The 17,344-nt window shown below is 45.0% G+C and overlaps 1 protein-coding gene across 1 annotated transcript in view; it reads right to left on the bottom strand.

The window, feature by feature from the left end:
- LOC124153482 (B-cell lymphoma/leukemia 11B) overlaps positions 1 to 17,344 on the bottom strand; it is a 210,715-nt gene that overhangs the window by 115,149 nt on the left and 78,222 nt on the right. Inside the window, exon 2 of the mRNA XM_046526671.1 lies at positions 11,968 to 12,039. Within this exon, the coding sequence (XP_046382627.1) occupies positions 11,968 to 12,039 (72 nt within the window). The remainder of the gene's footprint in view (positions 1 to 11,967; positions 12,040 to 17,344) is intronic.

The following is a 17,344-nucleotide window of genomic DNA, read 5'->3' on the forward strand; positions in this document are numbered from 1 at the left end:
AGGTAATGTTGGAATGTGGACAAGGCAAGGAGGAAGAAGAGAAGAACGCATAATACAGGACGAGCCGTGAGGTCTACTGGATAGAAGTAGGTACTGCCAACGATTTCATGAAAAATTATGTTCAGTGGAAGACTCAAGAAAGACGGTGGAAAGCGTAAAAGATCCATAAAACCGAAAATAAGGGCAGAAAAAAATCCACCACCTCCGGTCTTCTTTCCGACATCTAATAAAATCTAGGGTTGTATTAGCCCGAGGGTGCTTCTGCAAGCTTTTAAAGGCAACAAGGTCTGCACTGAATAGCGCTCTTAGGAAAGGTTAAAATGGCGTAGGGACTAGCAAAAAGAGAAGAAAGGCGATGAAGGTTCAAGAAAGATATCACATTAGACCTAACGTTAAGACTTCACAAAGGCCCAAAAATAAGACTAGTACCCAAATAAAAATCATTTTTCACAAATTTCTCTTTCAGCCAACATATTACAGAGCACCAATAAAAGGAAAGACAATGCCCATTGTTTCCTCACAATGACTCCTGTCGACATATACTTTATGTGGTCAAAAATGAATGGCTTATGATATTCAGTAACTCATTTGCACGCTGGGAACTCTCGGTAAGCCGAGGAAGAAGCCCTCCCGTCCGGTTTTGACACTTAACGAGCCGCGAAACAGCTCCAATTCCTCAATGAATAATAAGGCAATAACAAGAAAATGGATGCATTTAGGCGAATTATAGTTTTCCACGGCGCTACAGAGTTCCCTATTAATTTTCAAGCCATTCCTACCGTTCACATGCTCAAAATAAGTAATTAACTCCCCAAGAGAACTCAATTCTTACGACGCTAATACCTCACATGCCTCTGGAAATTATATACCCGTGGGAGGTTAAGTGGAACGCGTATATTAACGCGGAAAAGAATTCCAATTGAGCTACGATCATGCCTCTGCTACCATGAATACGCGCGATTACGGGGACTAACTGGCCGAGATATATCTTAAAATATCAAAGAAGGGAAAGTGTCGCTTTGCGGCCGTGCAGAATCACAACGGAGGGAAAATTTTACCGCGTATGCTTTTTTTACGTCGATGACCCATTAAGGGAGCAGGCTATTCCTTTAGCCCGAACACAACTGATGGATGGCGGAAAAAATGCATAATGGAGGCATTATGAAGTCGACGCCATACATAAACTTCGACGTCATTTTGAAACGAGCTACTTTCAGTCTCTTTACGGACCGCGCAAGAAAACCCGCTCAATCAAAAAAAAAAAACAAAGATGAGAGGCAAAGAGTAGACGGGAGATCAGAGCGGGTAAGGGAAACAAGGTGTGCAGAGCGGGGGAGATGGCGTAAAAAAAACAGGGAAGGATGAAAACGGCGAGGACGCTAATGATCGCTAATGGTCGATTCTTCGCGGCCGATTCAACCGAAGATGGCCTCTCGGGCGAGCGTTAAGCAGGGCTCGGGATCGTGCGAGTGATAACCTCCTTATAACGACCGGAGCCCATTTGAAATCTTCCCCTCTGCGCCCAACCTACGAAGAGAGACTTAAACGGCCCATATCGATTAATGCCAACCACTACTCGGAGAGGGACTACACAAGGTGGAAAAGGATGACGTAATTCTAGAAAACGAGGATGGAGCGAACGCAAAAGGATGGTGAAAACCCTTTTCTTTTTTTAAGCTCAATGCGGAAAGGAATACCGCGCATTGGAGACGAGGCGCCTGGCAAAATCGTCATCTCATTTCAGCACCACCTGGTTCTTGAGATAGACGTCTGGGAGCGCTGGCGGGCGACGCCGGCCGCTTACCGCAAACGCGATTTTTTTATCTATAAAAGAGAAACAAAAGTACGCAGACGACACTGCGCAAGGCACATGGGGGCAGGAGAGAGAGTTAGAGACAGAGAGAGAAGGTATTGAGAGCTCTCTCCTGGAACGTAAATGAACGCCGGGAATACGATTTATCGATGCGTGCCTTTCCTCCTCTTCTCTTTCTTATAGAGAAGAATATCATCCTTCACGTCCTCAACCCCACCTTCCCCCCGACTGGCCAATGAAGAAAACGATGGTAATGCCTGCTGTTTAGCGAGGATATCCCCGAGGGCGTTACGCCATGGACCCACCTTCGGCTACTCCACCTCCGCCTACCGTGAGCGAAAAAAACCGGATCTTCCAGCATCTGTACGGGAACGACGAAGAACAGGGAGAAGACTCGATGGCCGAGGAGGCGACTGTGGCCATGCGGGCAAAAGGCGAATCGAAAGAGAAAAAAGTCCGAAAAACCGTTCGCCTTTTTGCCCCCGTAAAAATAAAATGAAAATAAAGGAGGAGAATACCTTAAACACATGGCTGAGTGATCACCGAGACAAATGCGTAATTGGCCGGGGGTAAAGAGAAGAAGGGAGGGTATTTTTACGAGAAGGGACTGAGCAAGTATGCAAAAGCAATGGCAACTCCACGCAAGAGATGCCATGATTGATCGCCTTTACAAGGAGAGCCATGGCAAAGAGGAGGCGCTGATAAACAGGAGCATGACATAACCGAAGAAAATTGGAGCGAAAGTTTTAAAGAGAAAAAAATGTTTTCCCGAACTCGATTAAAAATACCGTTTACGAAGGAAAATCATAATTCCGCTGATACCATATTCCTTTTTCTGCGTATGGCAATACTTTTTTTTAAATCGTGACTCTTGAGTGAATAGCTTCCATGAATCCGGTTTCTTAAGACCTCGAGAATCACCCCCATTTTTCATTTTTTATGGTAATAATATTAAGTCACAGCTGAGGAGGCAGCGGGACCGCCCACATGGACGTTAATTTTTTAATAAAAAGGTTAACTAATTTTTAATTTTTTTTTCTGCCATGGAAGAGCGCCAATCTAGACACTTGATACTCTTTGGGCGGACCTCCCACACCCCTTGGGCATCATCCGGGGTCTGAAACCAGGAGAAGCGGCAGGATTGATGTTGGAAGGTCACCGGACCAAATGACGTCAAATTGATTACGATAATTCGAGGGGGACGCATGAGGGGTGGATTAGCCGGAGGGTGTCTGGGGGAGGATGGGTTGCGAGGAGGTTGAAAGCGAAGGCGGGAACGAGGATCGATCAACATGGCAGATCCCTCTAATTTCGACATTTCCCGCTTTCCGGTACTCCTCCACTGAGCGATTTGTGGGCGTGAAGCGAGTCGCTTGAAATATATATGCCGCGCTCGCCGCGAGGAACGGGCTGCCGGGTGAAGAGGCTCGCGAAAAGAAAGAGATATCAAATATCCCGTCATTCAACAAACTGCCTCCAATCTCTCCGTCTATCTAATTAAGACCCATTTGATGGGACTCCATTAGACGGACGCCACCCCGGCGAGCGCTCGAGCGGTGTTTAAATCGCTTTGGCGGAATGAAACAGCCATGAGACCGAGAAGCACCGCGCGAATCATTTAAAATAACAGAAGTTCGCTTAGCGTCCATCTTAATCTCTACATTCGATATCAAAGCAAGACTGAGTGAAGCACAATATTTACAAATATACTGCACATAGAATCTGTAGTACTATAAATGATTTGATGCCTGACAATTCCATTTCAAATTTGCACTCATTGAATATCAAGGAGGCGGAAGAGAAAATCAAAAAAGAATTATTGACAAGACTTCTCACATTTCCTTGATTAATTTCTGCAGTGGAAATGACTACCTACAAATTCGATTCTTAGTATCGACCGCATTCTTGAAATCATCATTACAAATAGCGAAAGGCTTCCACAGCCTTTTTATGCATTGAGCACATGTCAATCTGCTGCAAAATAACTTCGCCCTAAAATCAGCAAAAGTACACTTGGAAATCTCATTACTTCATATTCTAGCGCAAAAAGTAAGATAGTTCTAGTTGAATGATTACGAATAGTTGCCGTCTAGATGTGAAACTAGTAGTACATGTGTAACTTATCTAAACACAAATTTGCAACGTGAAACTGCATATAGTGGCAAAGAAAATTTTAAAATTGCACAATATGAGATAATGGAGTATCACGCAGCGGGGGATTGGAATCGGGGAGGCGGAGGAGATTGATGGGGCACGAACCCAACTTCCACAGCATAAGGCTCCCCTACCACGGAATGAAAAGTTGGCTGAGCGAGAAGGAGATGGCAAAAAGCGAAACGACGTATTTACAACGTCTGCGGAGAGGAGGTATTTCCACGGGGCGGCGAGCGTAAGACTGGAGGCCGGCGATGGAACAACTAAAGGGAAATCGACGATCTTAGGAAGCGATCGAGATCCTAAGTCTTGTTTTTCCCTCGTGCCCGTGTGCCTATCGCTAGAGACAATCCCTTCATTATGCTCCGGCCTCCCCGCCTGGCACAGCGGGGCTGAGCCCGGTAAAATAGTTAAGAGCTTTCCGCAATACTAGAAAGAATTCGACGTATGAGACGACAAGAAACCTCGTAGAGGGAAACATGGTGAAAGACAGTTGAGAAGTTAACAAAGGGATTTCCTCCAAATCTTGGTTATCTAACAAGATGCAGTTTTGTCAACACAACAAATTATAGATACCTCAGTAATTTTACGCAAGGAAAATGTATTAATCAATGTCTAATATTGTTCATTCCCATCCATTATTGTATTGAGGTATCAATTAGGCACGTTTCACCCACATGCTGGTAGTCTCTCGTGGTGGCGTGAAATCTTTCCCGATTATCCATTTGGGATTCTAGTTAACAGGCAGCCTTAAGGGCTGCCCGATGGTTTCCAAGCATCCTTAATTGGTTCATTGATTTACAATAAGAGAATCGGTAGAACTATAAATGGAACAACGCCGCACCAGAATGGAAATGGACTTAATCAGGAAATGATCATAATAAAGTGAAACAGTTTAGCATCAACTAACATGCTGCAAACGATTAATTTACACGGATTGTCATGCGGTACTTGCAGTTCATTTGCGAGGAGGCTTAAGTAAAGTGACTTCATGAAAACAATTGTTACCGTTTAATAAACTGGTTCCCGAAGGAAATTCTGCGCGATGGAAGCAATGGTTTTATTTCTGTTATGTCCCTTGAACGCAGTAGGGATACGAAGAAGTCCGTCATTTGACCAAAACAACAGCACCTGCCGGCGCCAAGCTATTTGCCTCGGGACGAAGAAACAGGTAAAAAGATTTCGGTGAAGTTTGAGAGGGCTGTCCGAAATTTAAGCATTAAGAAAAATTCCATCGACATTAGAGAAAAGGTCTTTTAATGCTCAGGCGCTGAGCGCTGAGGGATGGGAAGGATTCAGAAAAGCCTTCTTGGCAGCCCTTTCGAACAGAAAAAACGACCTTTCCCTAAGGAGGAGCAAAGGAAATTATAGCTTATATTTTTTCTGAACAAGAAAACGTGAAATTTAACATCGGGAGTTTTTTTTACATACGCAGGGACACTAGTTACGAGATAGGTACGTGTGTTTAGCCATATTAGCATAGCGAATTAAATCAAGCGCCCGCACTCTTGTGTGGTGGTACTTGTCAATAGTATAGAAAGAAATTATTACAAGGCTTACTTATGGTAATCAGTAGTTTGTTCACGTGATGACACAAATGTGGACACAAAATCTAGAAAAATTGTGATCAACCCTCGCAGGCATAATACTTCAGAGAAGCAAGAGCCCTACCAGCAACGAAACCATAAGTGTCTTCTACCCTAGCTCGGATAAGACGCAAAAATTACAATTTTTCAACGGATGTCTAGTCAACCAGACACCGAATAACTCTCCAATCATTAAATCATTAATCAATCCATAAAGTTATCATACTATATCATACTATAGCTATACTATAACTAACTATATAATGTCGGAATTATTCATCCTTACAGCATGTACGATTACGCCAGTGAAGACATACTCTTATAACTATTCTTTAAATAGTGACAAGGAAAGATTAGAATGAATAATCATGGAGGTCTCATGCTAAAGTCAGAGACCAATGAAGGAGGAAGGAAAGAACACAGACAGCGGAATCCTCTCGATCCAACAAATTTTTTGCCCCGATCCGGGCAATTTCAAACTGACCTTTTTATTATTTATTTGATTTTCCATTTTTCCGAGGGAATGAAGTGAAGGAGCGGAAGTTCGTGGCAGCGCAATCATGTCCAGGTGCGCGTGCCACGAAACGAGAGGGAGGATAGGGGGTTGGGGGATGGCAATTTGAAGTCATTCTCGGGGGAAAAAATCGCCACCGAACGCCTAATTTAAAACTGCGCCACTTGTGAGTGGGCCTTTTTTCCCCCTCGAGAAAATAAACAAGCACTTATTTCCACGGAAAGCAAAATAAACCGCAACGCGATACTTCCTTCTAATCCACGCGGGTCGTAACGGACTAATCAGGCCTCTCAATAACAACCCAACCCGACTCTGAAGCAATCTTTACACTCCCTCCCATCCTATCCTCCCATACAATTTTTTTCCGAGCAAAAAGCTTATTTACCACATGCGACGCTTCTTTTAAAAGTGACCGGCTCGATGGCATTTCTGGCATTTCGGCGAAAAGCCTCGAGGATCTCAAAGGACGACGGTGGAGGAGGGTAAAGAAGGGGCAAAGTAGATGTATCTTGGAAGCTGGATCGATCTCCCCTTCTCCTGAGATGCCTCTTACAATGGACCGGACAGGATGAGAGGGAGAAGAGGCGGAAAGGAGGAGGAGGACGGGGGGAGACCGTCCAGAGGAGCGGGGGACACCTTATGCCATCGTACACGGCATATGGAGTCGCTCCAGACATTGCCCTTTTGGATTCGCAATCTCCCTCGGCCAATTAAAGCCTCGAAGTGGAGTGAGGCCTCGCTCCTCATTGCGGACCGGGATTCCCTCATCCTCCTCTCAAACCTCCAGATCCCACACACCTCCTTCCCACCACAGACTAAAACTACGACAATAAATCTCGCCGCTAAGTTGCGCAGAATGTTTACGTCCCTAAGCATCGTGGCTTTGACCATTTGCCTTCCTCCACCCACCACTTCAAACCCCCCATGAGATCGTTGGCGGGGGAGGAGGAGGCCCGATGCCAATTCCATTCCGTTCCGCTGGAAATTCTAAAGGGGGTATTATCATTTCCACTTACCGCGACTCCGCCCTTGTCCATATGTTCGATTGGTATCCCACGGGGCGCCGCACACCTCGCCGCTATCTCTATCTCACGGCAACCCGGCTCTGGTTGACATCTTAAACCCCATCCACCTGACCGTTTCGTAATTCATTTCAGTTGCAAGAATATCTTTGCGGCTGTCCCACCCTACGCATAATTAGTGAATGCGGCGGGATTGGAAAACTAAAATTTCCACTTCGTGACCGCTGAATTTTCACCGAGCTGAAGTGTAAACTAAACAGTAAGGGAAGTTTATTGAAATGCAGAGCCGATGGTAAAGAAACTTCCAGTCATTAATGACCCTCACATTTATTCGATAAATTGGAACTATGAACGTACCATTCATTGAAATTCGTTAGGATATTGCCTGCAATAATTACATTGTTATAAAAAGGCTAAAACAACAATTCGCTGCAAGTTGCCTAAGAATTTATCGAAATCTTTAGAACTCGCGAGTAAAATCACCCGAATAACTTGAATGACGGATATAGTTTGGAAGGAGCTGAAATCACCCAAAGACACACAAGTTCCCGCTCACGAAGCGGAGGATTCGTGCCTGAGTGGCAACGGGAAATCCACCCATCCATCTCCGCGACATCAATTTTCCCGGAATCTCACGTTGTATCGAAACCTTGCTTGTAAAAATTCCGTAAAAAATGCGCATCCTCGTTCGCATGAGCCTGCAGAGGAATCGCTGACATAAGCGAGACGGCGAAGGAGTACCTACCGCCGGTTTTACTCTCCTAGGAGCACCGTCCGGACTGGAGTCAAGTACTCCGGGATGATCACGAGACGAAGGAGAGTGTAATCACGATTCGTCGAAAAGGCCAGTGGGGATGCGGCAGCGGTCGAGAGCTTAGTCGAGAACAAAGGTTAGAGAGGGTCACTCGGAGTGGGTGGAAAATTGAGAAGGAGTGAGGAGAGTACGATGACGGGGGAAAGAAAAACAAGGCAATCACTTGGCACGGATTTCTACTCCATGGGATGCACGCACCACCTTTCATTTGCGCTCCAGTCAGTCCACCCCCGACAATCCCCACCCACCCTCTCACGACACCGCACGGAAAAAGACGGAAGCAATAAAACACTCTTAAGACTGACTTCCCGCGAGGGAATTTCCATGAAACGAGAAATTCCCGAATGAACCTGAAGGGTGCTCGCGGGGGAGACGGAACAGAATAAAATGCACATACCATTACGGCTCACCCCCGGCTATACCGACGAAAGACTTTTCCTGCTTTCTTTCCTCTGCTTTTTCATAGGATCGATTCGAAAACTAGTATATCCTCCGGTTTCAATTTTTTTCATTCGTTTACAAAGAGGAAAAGCATGTAAGCGATGCAAACCCAGCTGTGCTGTTCGGCGAAGCTTAGTTTGAAACATGCGAGGACTTAATGCACAGAGCTCACGGCGCACCTGATGGGATGGATGTTTGAATCCGCGAACTGAGGACTTTATAATGATATATTTTCGATTTGAACCTAACACTTTATCAGCTTTAGTGGTATCTCATCAGACACAGGATGTTTAGCGGATCGACTCTAAAGATGTGCAAAATACAAGGCATTCTAGATTGTACATATAAATATTAGAAACAAAGAACCTTTAAATAATTTGCACTATATTAGAAACTTGAAACATTAACATACCAACATTACAGCTATTCATTGCGATATTTCCCATCGTAAAAGGGAGGCGGGTTGGCGTACTTTATGCGTATGAGCGATATTTACACGAATTGCAATGGAATGAAAACTAAATTTAGAAGTAAATCTTTTTTAAAATCGGCCGATTGAAATGATATTTGATGAGCATTATGAGAATTAATGGCCAATAAGAGCTGTATCCGGTGGTTTGAGAATAAAATAAAATAAAAATAAAATAAATTATGTGATTAAAAATGATTTGCTTTTTGGTTGTCACTGTCAATAGTTTCGATGCAATAGTGATGACCCGGAAGAAAAGAGAAATTATGACAAAAGTGAATGATTGTAAGCCAAGCTACAACAAAGAATTGATCGGACAAAGGTTTTTTGTTCCCACATCGAATTTTCAAATTTCATAGCATGACTACAGATAAATTAGAATATCTACTCCTCCTTTTTTGTTAAAGCTTGAGTATTAGAAAGTTTACCAACATCAGTATCCTTCATACTCATTAAATACCACTAACTCGAGGCGAAATACATATTATTTCTGCCTTCCTTAATGAGACATAAAGCAAGGGGGTGGTTTATCTATTACCGCCGACAATTTCTATTAATTTTGGAGAAAATATTTATCTGAAAATTGAAGAAAGAGCATCGGTAATTTAGCTCATTAACGTCGCTGGAGGACACGAAGCAAGAAGGTAACGTACACTTCATAACGGTAAATGCCTCGGCTCACCGTAAAACACGGTACTCTTCGTGGAAGGCATATTATGCGAGGCTAATTCGTTTGACGACCTCGCTTGAAGATTTGATTTGGCGCCTACCACAATATATTAAGCTCCTACACCTTCAACAAATGCGTTCCCGCGTAGCCCCAGCGATAGGCGAGCCGATACCCGTTGAAGTGACGGGAAGACCATATTGAAAACACGCAGTAGTCTTATTATCCGAGGAAATTAGTTAACCCTTGGCGTCGGCAGGCAGACGCCATAATCATAAACAATGAGGAAGAAAGATGTAGAGGGAAAGACGGGGGAGTCGCGACTTGAAACATCACGGAAGGCAGTTGCAGGAGGAGGGAATGGACATGAGCTAACCCAAGGGCAGGAAGAGCCCCCGAGATGGCGTGGGAGATGAGGGCTAATCTATGCGCAGGATCGCCCATCGGTGGCTACCCGTTCCTCGGCTCACTCCCAGAGGCGATTTTCGTCCCCTCTTCCTACGTTGTGGAAGTGGTCGTTTCGCTGCGAAGTAGCCACGGGGAATGCGGTCGGAGATCGGACAGCGAGCGGCGGGGGAAAAGCTAATCAAAAGAATGTCGAAAAAAGACCGAAAAAGAAGACCATCTCCATTAGCGAATGGAGTCATGCGGATCCGTAGCCGCCGCGGAAGGGCTCCGTAAAAAACGCTATGAGATGGACAGTGGACGGGGATGGGAAGTGGAGGAATTTCAGCGGCTCTCGAACCTCAGATGCTACCCCGTCGCTGTCGAATACTCTTCGGGACAACGGTGGAGTCTTGAGACTGTAACGAGGTGCCACATAGGAGATTTCTTTCTCTGAATTTTGGAGCGAAACCATCTCACTCACGTTCCCTCAATTCAAGGTTTGCGAGGCATTTTACTTCAAAGATTGAAGAAATACCTTCCTCCGATTCCTCTCAAGACAAAAAAAAGTGAGGAACATTAACATAAAAACACGATTACTTGAAAATCGCCTAATTAATGAAAAATAAAATAATAATATATTCACTAGGAAATATCTGGAGCCAAATTTCACATGCTTTATTTGTACACAAATTTATTTGAATGTGACACTAAGCAAAAAAAGAAAATATAACAAATGGAATAAATCACAATTATTTTCACAACGAATTATCCCTGCTGCACACCTAGACTATTGTGGGCATAGAAAAATACACGCAAAGCTCATTTTAAAAAAATTCTTCACGGTGAGAAAAAACGCCCACACACCGATGCGGCTCACGAAAAATCTCCGCACAGCAAGATCTAGCATGACTTAGCGAGGGGGAGGACCATAAAAAATAACGAGTTTTAATGCAAACAAAACGGATGAAGAGCGGTCCAAACTCTCAATCCGATTCGCGGGGACCGGGAGAATTTTCCCCCCTCCGCCGCCGGGAACATCCCCGCGGCTTTGTGCAGACGGGGTGGGCGGGGAGGAGCCAACGCAACAGCGGGGATCCGCCACAATGCGATCGGCGTCGGCGCCGACCGATTCGCCGACGAGGCGGGGACTGGCGGCAGCGAGGAGGCCCCTCTGCCGCCGCCGCGCCGCGGGTCGGACCGACGGCGAAGCGAGTGCACACAGCCGCCCTCTCCATACCCACACCCTCGCGTGAGATGAAAGGGACGATGACAAACCTTGGGTGGGAAGGGATGAGAAGGACAAACGAAGGGGGAAGGGTAGGAACAAGAGGATTGGGAGGAGCAAAACGTACGTGTACGTGCACGCGTGACTGACGGTGAGAGACACGACGCGAGCCGATCTTCAATTTTTTTTTCCATTTACCTCGCGAATGCACGCAGACACGCGTGTGCTTTTGTCGCGTGTGATACCGCCGATCGTGGCGGCAAAATCCGCAAAAGTGGGAAGAGGGGAAGACTAGTAGTATCACGTAGCAAAACTGTTTGAGGGTGAGCGGCAGGAATGAACGTGTACCTACTCGGCGAAACAACACAATAGGATGATGCTCTCTCAGAAGGAAGTGTTTAACGCCTACCCTTCGTTTATTTTCGATCGATCGTCTACAAGGGACAATAAATTTGCGCCCGCACTCAAAGTACGTTTGCTGCAACTATCACTAGCTCGTGGCGTTTCGTGAAGGGCATGGTTACGCATTGATAACACACACTCCGCATAATATTATAGAAGGTTGGTTGAGCAGTTGAAAGAAAGGGATCCATAACATACCCACCTGGGAATGGATTAGTGAATTCCGGAATAAATACTACCAATTTATTAAACAATAGACTTAATTAAGAAAAGTATTCCCACTCGAGTAAAAAAATTATTGGGATAAAAATCATGTTCAAATAAACAAAAGGGGCCGCAAACATAACTACAAGGAGCTCAGCCACTTTTACAAGTCCAAATATATCTAGAGTTAGTGTTTCATAATCTTCAGCGTACTCATCAAGTTTGAAAATTTCAATGTATGAACATATTAAAAAAGTAAATGTGGTTACCTCCATATAGGACCATTTCTTCCCCATAATTGTCATTCCAAACCGACTGGCGGTTGTCGCACAAGGACTCACCTGGAAAGAGAAAAATATCCGAAGGTTATTCAATGATAAGATCACATAAAAAATGCAACGAATTATATCCACGTATAAATTATGAAATTTTCAAGCATATAATGTGTAAATCATGGATGAGATAGAATTGAACAAAGTTCTATTTAACTGCGAAATAATTATCGTCTTCCAGCATATCCAAGCATCGAACGCTTGCGTAAGGCTGCTGTGGATAGTGAAGCTGCATTAACTGCAGCCACGGTTTGCGGCTAATGGAACTCATAAACGTTACTTTGGAGGAAAACCATTACGTGATATTACTGTAATCATACCGATGTTACTACACCGCTTGGAGATGTCCATTGTGCGGATTTATGCACACTCTTAGGCCAGGAGGAAGATCGCAATGCCATCTTCGCTAGAGTGCACGTAACATCAGGTGAGCTTGTATCCTTTCATCCCATGGGAAAATACCGCAGAAGAGCAAGAGCCAAAGTAATTACCTTCAAAGCCATCAGTTGTACTGAATCAATATCATAATTTTTTTCAAGCAGGAAACAATCGCGATATCGTCTTTGCGATGGATAAATTGAATACGAGGGAAGCTAACACACTGTGTGACGAAACGAGCAAAGCTTGGATGAAGGAGACCGCTTTTGTGTCCATGAAAGAACTAAAATATAAATATGCAGCCAAGACGCGGAGGAAAGACACCATAATTATAATTAAGAAAATTAATGACTTTTAGTATTTATTAGAATTAAATAGTAGGTACGTTTCAGCTGCCAAGCCATTATCAGATAAACATGGGCAAGAAATATTCACGGCATCAATCGCAGATGCGAAAAATGAAGGATGGGCATCATCGTAATTAAGAAAATATGAAATATTATAGGAACTAGCAAAGAAATCCTTAAAGTATCGTCACATCCGTCGTGACTTCGCCTCCCCTGCTTGATCTTTAACTGTAACTTTTGCTCGACACAATGGACGCGGCAGCAAATAGATTTATGAAAGGATAATTGGTAAGCCAGCATACTTCTGCTGGCTCCTCATTGGCTAGACAATGTGGGCATCTCATTGGCCGGCCTTTCTTTTCGACGTGAACTTTCTCGGCGGGGATGGGGCCGGGCGCGGAGTTGGATTGGATTGGATGATGAGAGGCGAGTGCATGCCGAAGGTTCGACGAGGCGTGGCCACACTTTTCGGGAGACAGCTGTCGCGCTTATGCATACATGCGTAGGAAGGCCGCCGCACTCCACCCATCCCAATTTCCCACTCTCTCTCTCCGAACCATCTCCTGGGCCGGATCGCGGACCCCTGCCGCGCTAGCGAGGCGTGGGACACGGCGGGACTCGAATGCAAAAGCGGACGCTGCGACGGACGGAGGGCGTGGGTCTACGGAGACAACAGCGGAGTGGGACCCCTCACACTTATGAATTAAAACACAACCTTTCCCTCACCCAACCTCTTGGTGACTGCGACTAATAACAGCAATATCCCCCGCCCATTCTTTTCAACACTCTTGCCCCATCAACGAGGCTATCTTACATTCATCGACTCCGCCACGACGGGCAACGCGATGAAAAGGATCTTTTTCCCAAACGGCTACACCTTTAACATCCTCACTGAGACTCATTTTTTTCTTGGCCTCCCTCTTCTGGCGACCACTCCGCTGACATGCTCTCCGTTTGAACGAACTCTGTCTGCATGTCCCTCGATAGAAATGTGTCGTTCAGCACAAGCCCCACCCATCCAAGTGCGTTATACGTTTTTCTTTTTTTCCGTTTCGCTTTTTCAAATCTCGTCTCCTCCCCATCTCGATGTGATTTTCGCTACCGCGCAAGATGGCTACCTCGCCAGTACTTCACCTTGGTACGCAGGCACGCCGCTGCCGGCTGGAGCAGTAATGGCCGCGTATTGCGACACGCAGTCATTTCTTCATCCATTATGACGGACTCATTTCTTCGAATACCTGCGCTCGGATATTGATCGATTCTATTTTTTTATCATTGGGTAAATTCCAAGTTCAATAACTACAGCCCGAGGTGTACGGCAGTGTGGTAAACGGGCAATTGTCGGAAAAGATTTCTTTTTTTCCAATGGTCCTCTTCCTAAAAACCAAGCTTAAATAGATAATTAAATCTTCCTCCCTTCAAGAAATTACTGCAAAGCTGCAACCTAAAATATAAACCAATAACACCTAGTTTGAAAATAATTTCATACACATCGTAGATGAGAACCAAATTCAAAAGAAAAAATCAACAAAAAATATCGTGAATAATTTTAATGACAATAGGTAAGTACAAAATATGAAGAGGAGAATTGTATAAACAGGAAAATTAAATTAGAAATATATATACTTCGTGAGGAATGTATATGCATGTGAGAAACGCATATGCATGTGGATGATTATATTGATTGTAATGATTATTTTTCAAATCACAGGATCATTTTCGCGAAGTGCATCGAGAACCATACAAGAGCATGCGACGCAAAATAAGCCGCTTAAGTCGCTGAAAGATGCAAATGATGACTGTGCGCTTAATTTTAAACCCATCCCGCGCTGGAGCAACGCCGACAACTGCAATGGGGTTGTACTCGTCCCACGCCCGCACGAAGTCTTCCCGACCAAAGTGACTATCGCTCATCCCACCCCTGGAACGAACGTGACTCGGTCTCCGTTCCTCCACCGGCAAAAATGCCGTTCCGCTAGATAAAAAACGCCATAGTCAAAGAAATCCCATCAGCATCACGAGTTTTAAAAGGCAGGGAACTGAATAAATTTCCCGAGCGATGGACAAGCGGAATTCGTCCAGCGGAGGGAAGAGAGGGAAACGTAAACCAAAGACGGGGAATCGAGTGGAGGTGGATCGCCTTCGCTGAAAATCGCGTTCCGCCGGATTGGAAAAACCGCTTTCCGTCTCTCCTCTGGCGAGGATTCGGATAAACGCTCATCAATAAAGTCGTCCGATGCAGAGCGAAACGTCTTCGGGGTGACGCGTGTAAGTCGCCCTCGGCCCTCAGTGGCTATCAATCATCCACGGAAAGAGAAATATATATGTAGGTGAGAAAAAAAGAACGGTTCGGTCAGTTCTTCACCTCCTCATCCTCCACTCAAAGTTGGATGGACGAGCTCTCCGCCTCACCGCTTTTAAATTTATTTCTCACCCTATCGGGCATCCCAGGGCAGCCGCTTTGGACTCGGCGACGTTAATTCTAGTCGAGAGGAAGATATGGAGAATTACCCCTGTCAATCCCGGAGGCTGGCGCCTAACAAACCGCTCTTGGAAGAGTGTCAACCGTCCTTCGCGGAGGAATGGCATCTCGCGGGTAAAAAACAATCGCTGATATTCGCCGAAGGGTCGGGGTTCACGAAAAGGAGTACTAGCTTTCTTGCCGAAGTGTTGGAGCCCGAGTTTATGCTTGCATTAAGATATTAGTTGGCGAAGCACGAGGCTGTTGATTAGAGAGTCCCTGGTTCAAATCCCTGGTGAAACCTTCAGGCTCGCGAAAATAAATAATACTAGAAGGCGAGGTGGCCAAGGGAAAGGAGCCCTAGCCCCCCCCCCTACCCTAAATGTTTGATATTCACATGCCTGTGGCTAAGACTGGGTTGGGCTCTACCCTTAAGCATCCAAACCAATCTTCGGATTGAATCACTCACTGTGCGAATGAAGATGGGATCTCAGAATGGACACTCAAAGGTCAATCAGAATTACCCTGACTACTCCAGATCTTCCGCACTGCAATCAAAATCTTATGGACAGATAGTATGCATTTTACGCATGTATGGTGAGAGAGGTTTCCTTGCATTTATTAATTTCCTTTTCAAATGTGGTGTTCCGTCCGCTCGATGGCAAAACAAAACAGAGTTGACTTGGCTTTTCTCATGAACCTAATGCATATGGCAATCCCCTAATGATCTCTTGAATTCACATGCATGCATGCTGGCCTTATAACGTAATACTGCAGTGAATGCCTCAGAAGTCACTCCTGCACCGTTACCGAATTCTAACCCGCACATCTGGGTCCCATTAATAGAGGAATTTAAAAATGAAAAAAAATGGGCAAACGTATCGACTCCCTTTTATTCGCTAACCGAATTGCCACTGATTGAAGAACAAAAAAGGCTTCCATTCTTCCACACTCAGGATTCCCATTGTTTTTCAGCGCCAAAACGGACCCATTCTTTCCAATCAGGGAGGAAGACGAGAGACGAGGCAAAATGGCTCGGGGAGGAAAATTGTTATGGAGCCCACAAGGATGGGAGATTGGTTACACGGACGACGGCGAGTTTTTTGAAACAAAAGGAAGACTACCGTAATGACGGGACACGTATTGGAGAGCAGAGGAGAAGTGGATGGAAAGTCCTCCTCGAGGAATACCACCACCACTCCCTCCCCTCCCGCAAGACTCTCGTTCCACTCTTCATCTGGTGGTGAAGAATGAACAGCTTAATAAGAAGAGTTTTTCGCCGCTCTTTAATAAACGGAGTAATGGGAGTCCGAACTTCACGCCCAACCCCTTGGGCAACTTCCCACTCTCCCCCTCCTCCTCATGAGCCTCCCCCTTGGCGACTCGTTCCCATGGTCACCCGTATGAAACCGATGTTAATGCGAGCATCCTCGGGCGGACGTAATTGACCTGTCCCTCCGCGAATGAAAGATCGCAGATATATTACGCTCACGAGTCACAACATAAATCTTGTAACCGTATTAGTGAATATAAATTATTCCTCAGGCGATGTTTTTTTTTCTCCCGGTGGAAGTTATCCATTGACATGCAAATTGGCTGATCAAGTTGCATCGACAGCCAGGGATGTTTTGCACTGAAGACGCTCACAAACTGATATATACTTGGAACGCTTTACAATTTTCGACATCGGCTACTATCCAAAGCTACTTTCATTAGAAAATTACGATGGAGCAAACCAGGTTCAAAGTCTAATCACATTTGCATAAAAACAACACGACGGTGAAAATTAAATCGACAAACCGCGATGGGATAAAAAACAACCTTCATCTTTTGAGGCCAACAATAATTTTCCTGGCAAATTTTGAAACCTTGGCCGGCAAGAGGCGTGACTCGTTTTATTTTCTAGAATCCCCAACAGTGTTTAACACAGAGGACATCGACAGTGGCTTTGAAAGAGATGGAAAGCGAGTTCTCACGCCGTGACAGCAAATACAGAACTGTAATTAAGGCCGTCAGGAAGCAGACCAACAATATACTCCTTCAAACGTGGAAAACAAAATAATGAACATCCCAAGGAATGACGGATTGGTCCACTTAGCATCACCGTCTACAAAGAGAGTCCCATAAA

The sequence above is a fragment of the Ischnura elegans genome, chromosome 2 (genome assembly GCF_921293095.1).
Source record: "Ischnura elegans chromosome 2, ioIscEleg1.1, whole genome shotgun sequence".
In the NCBI taxonomy this organism is placed as follows: Eukaryota; Metazoa; Arthropoda; class Insecta; order Odonata; family Coenagrionidae; genus Ischnura; species Ischnura elegans.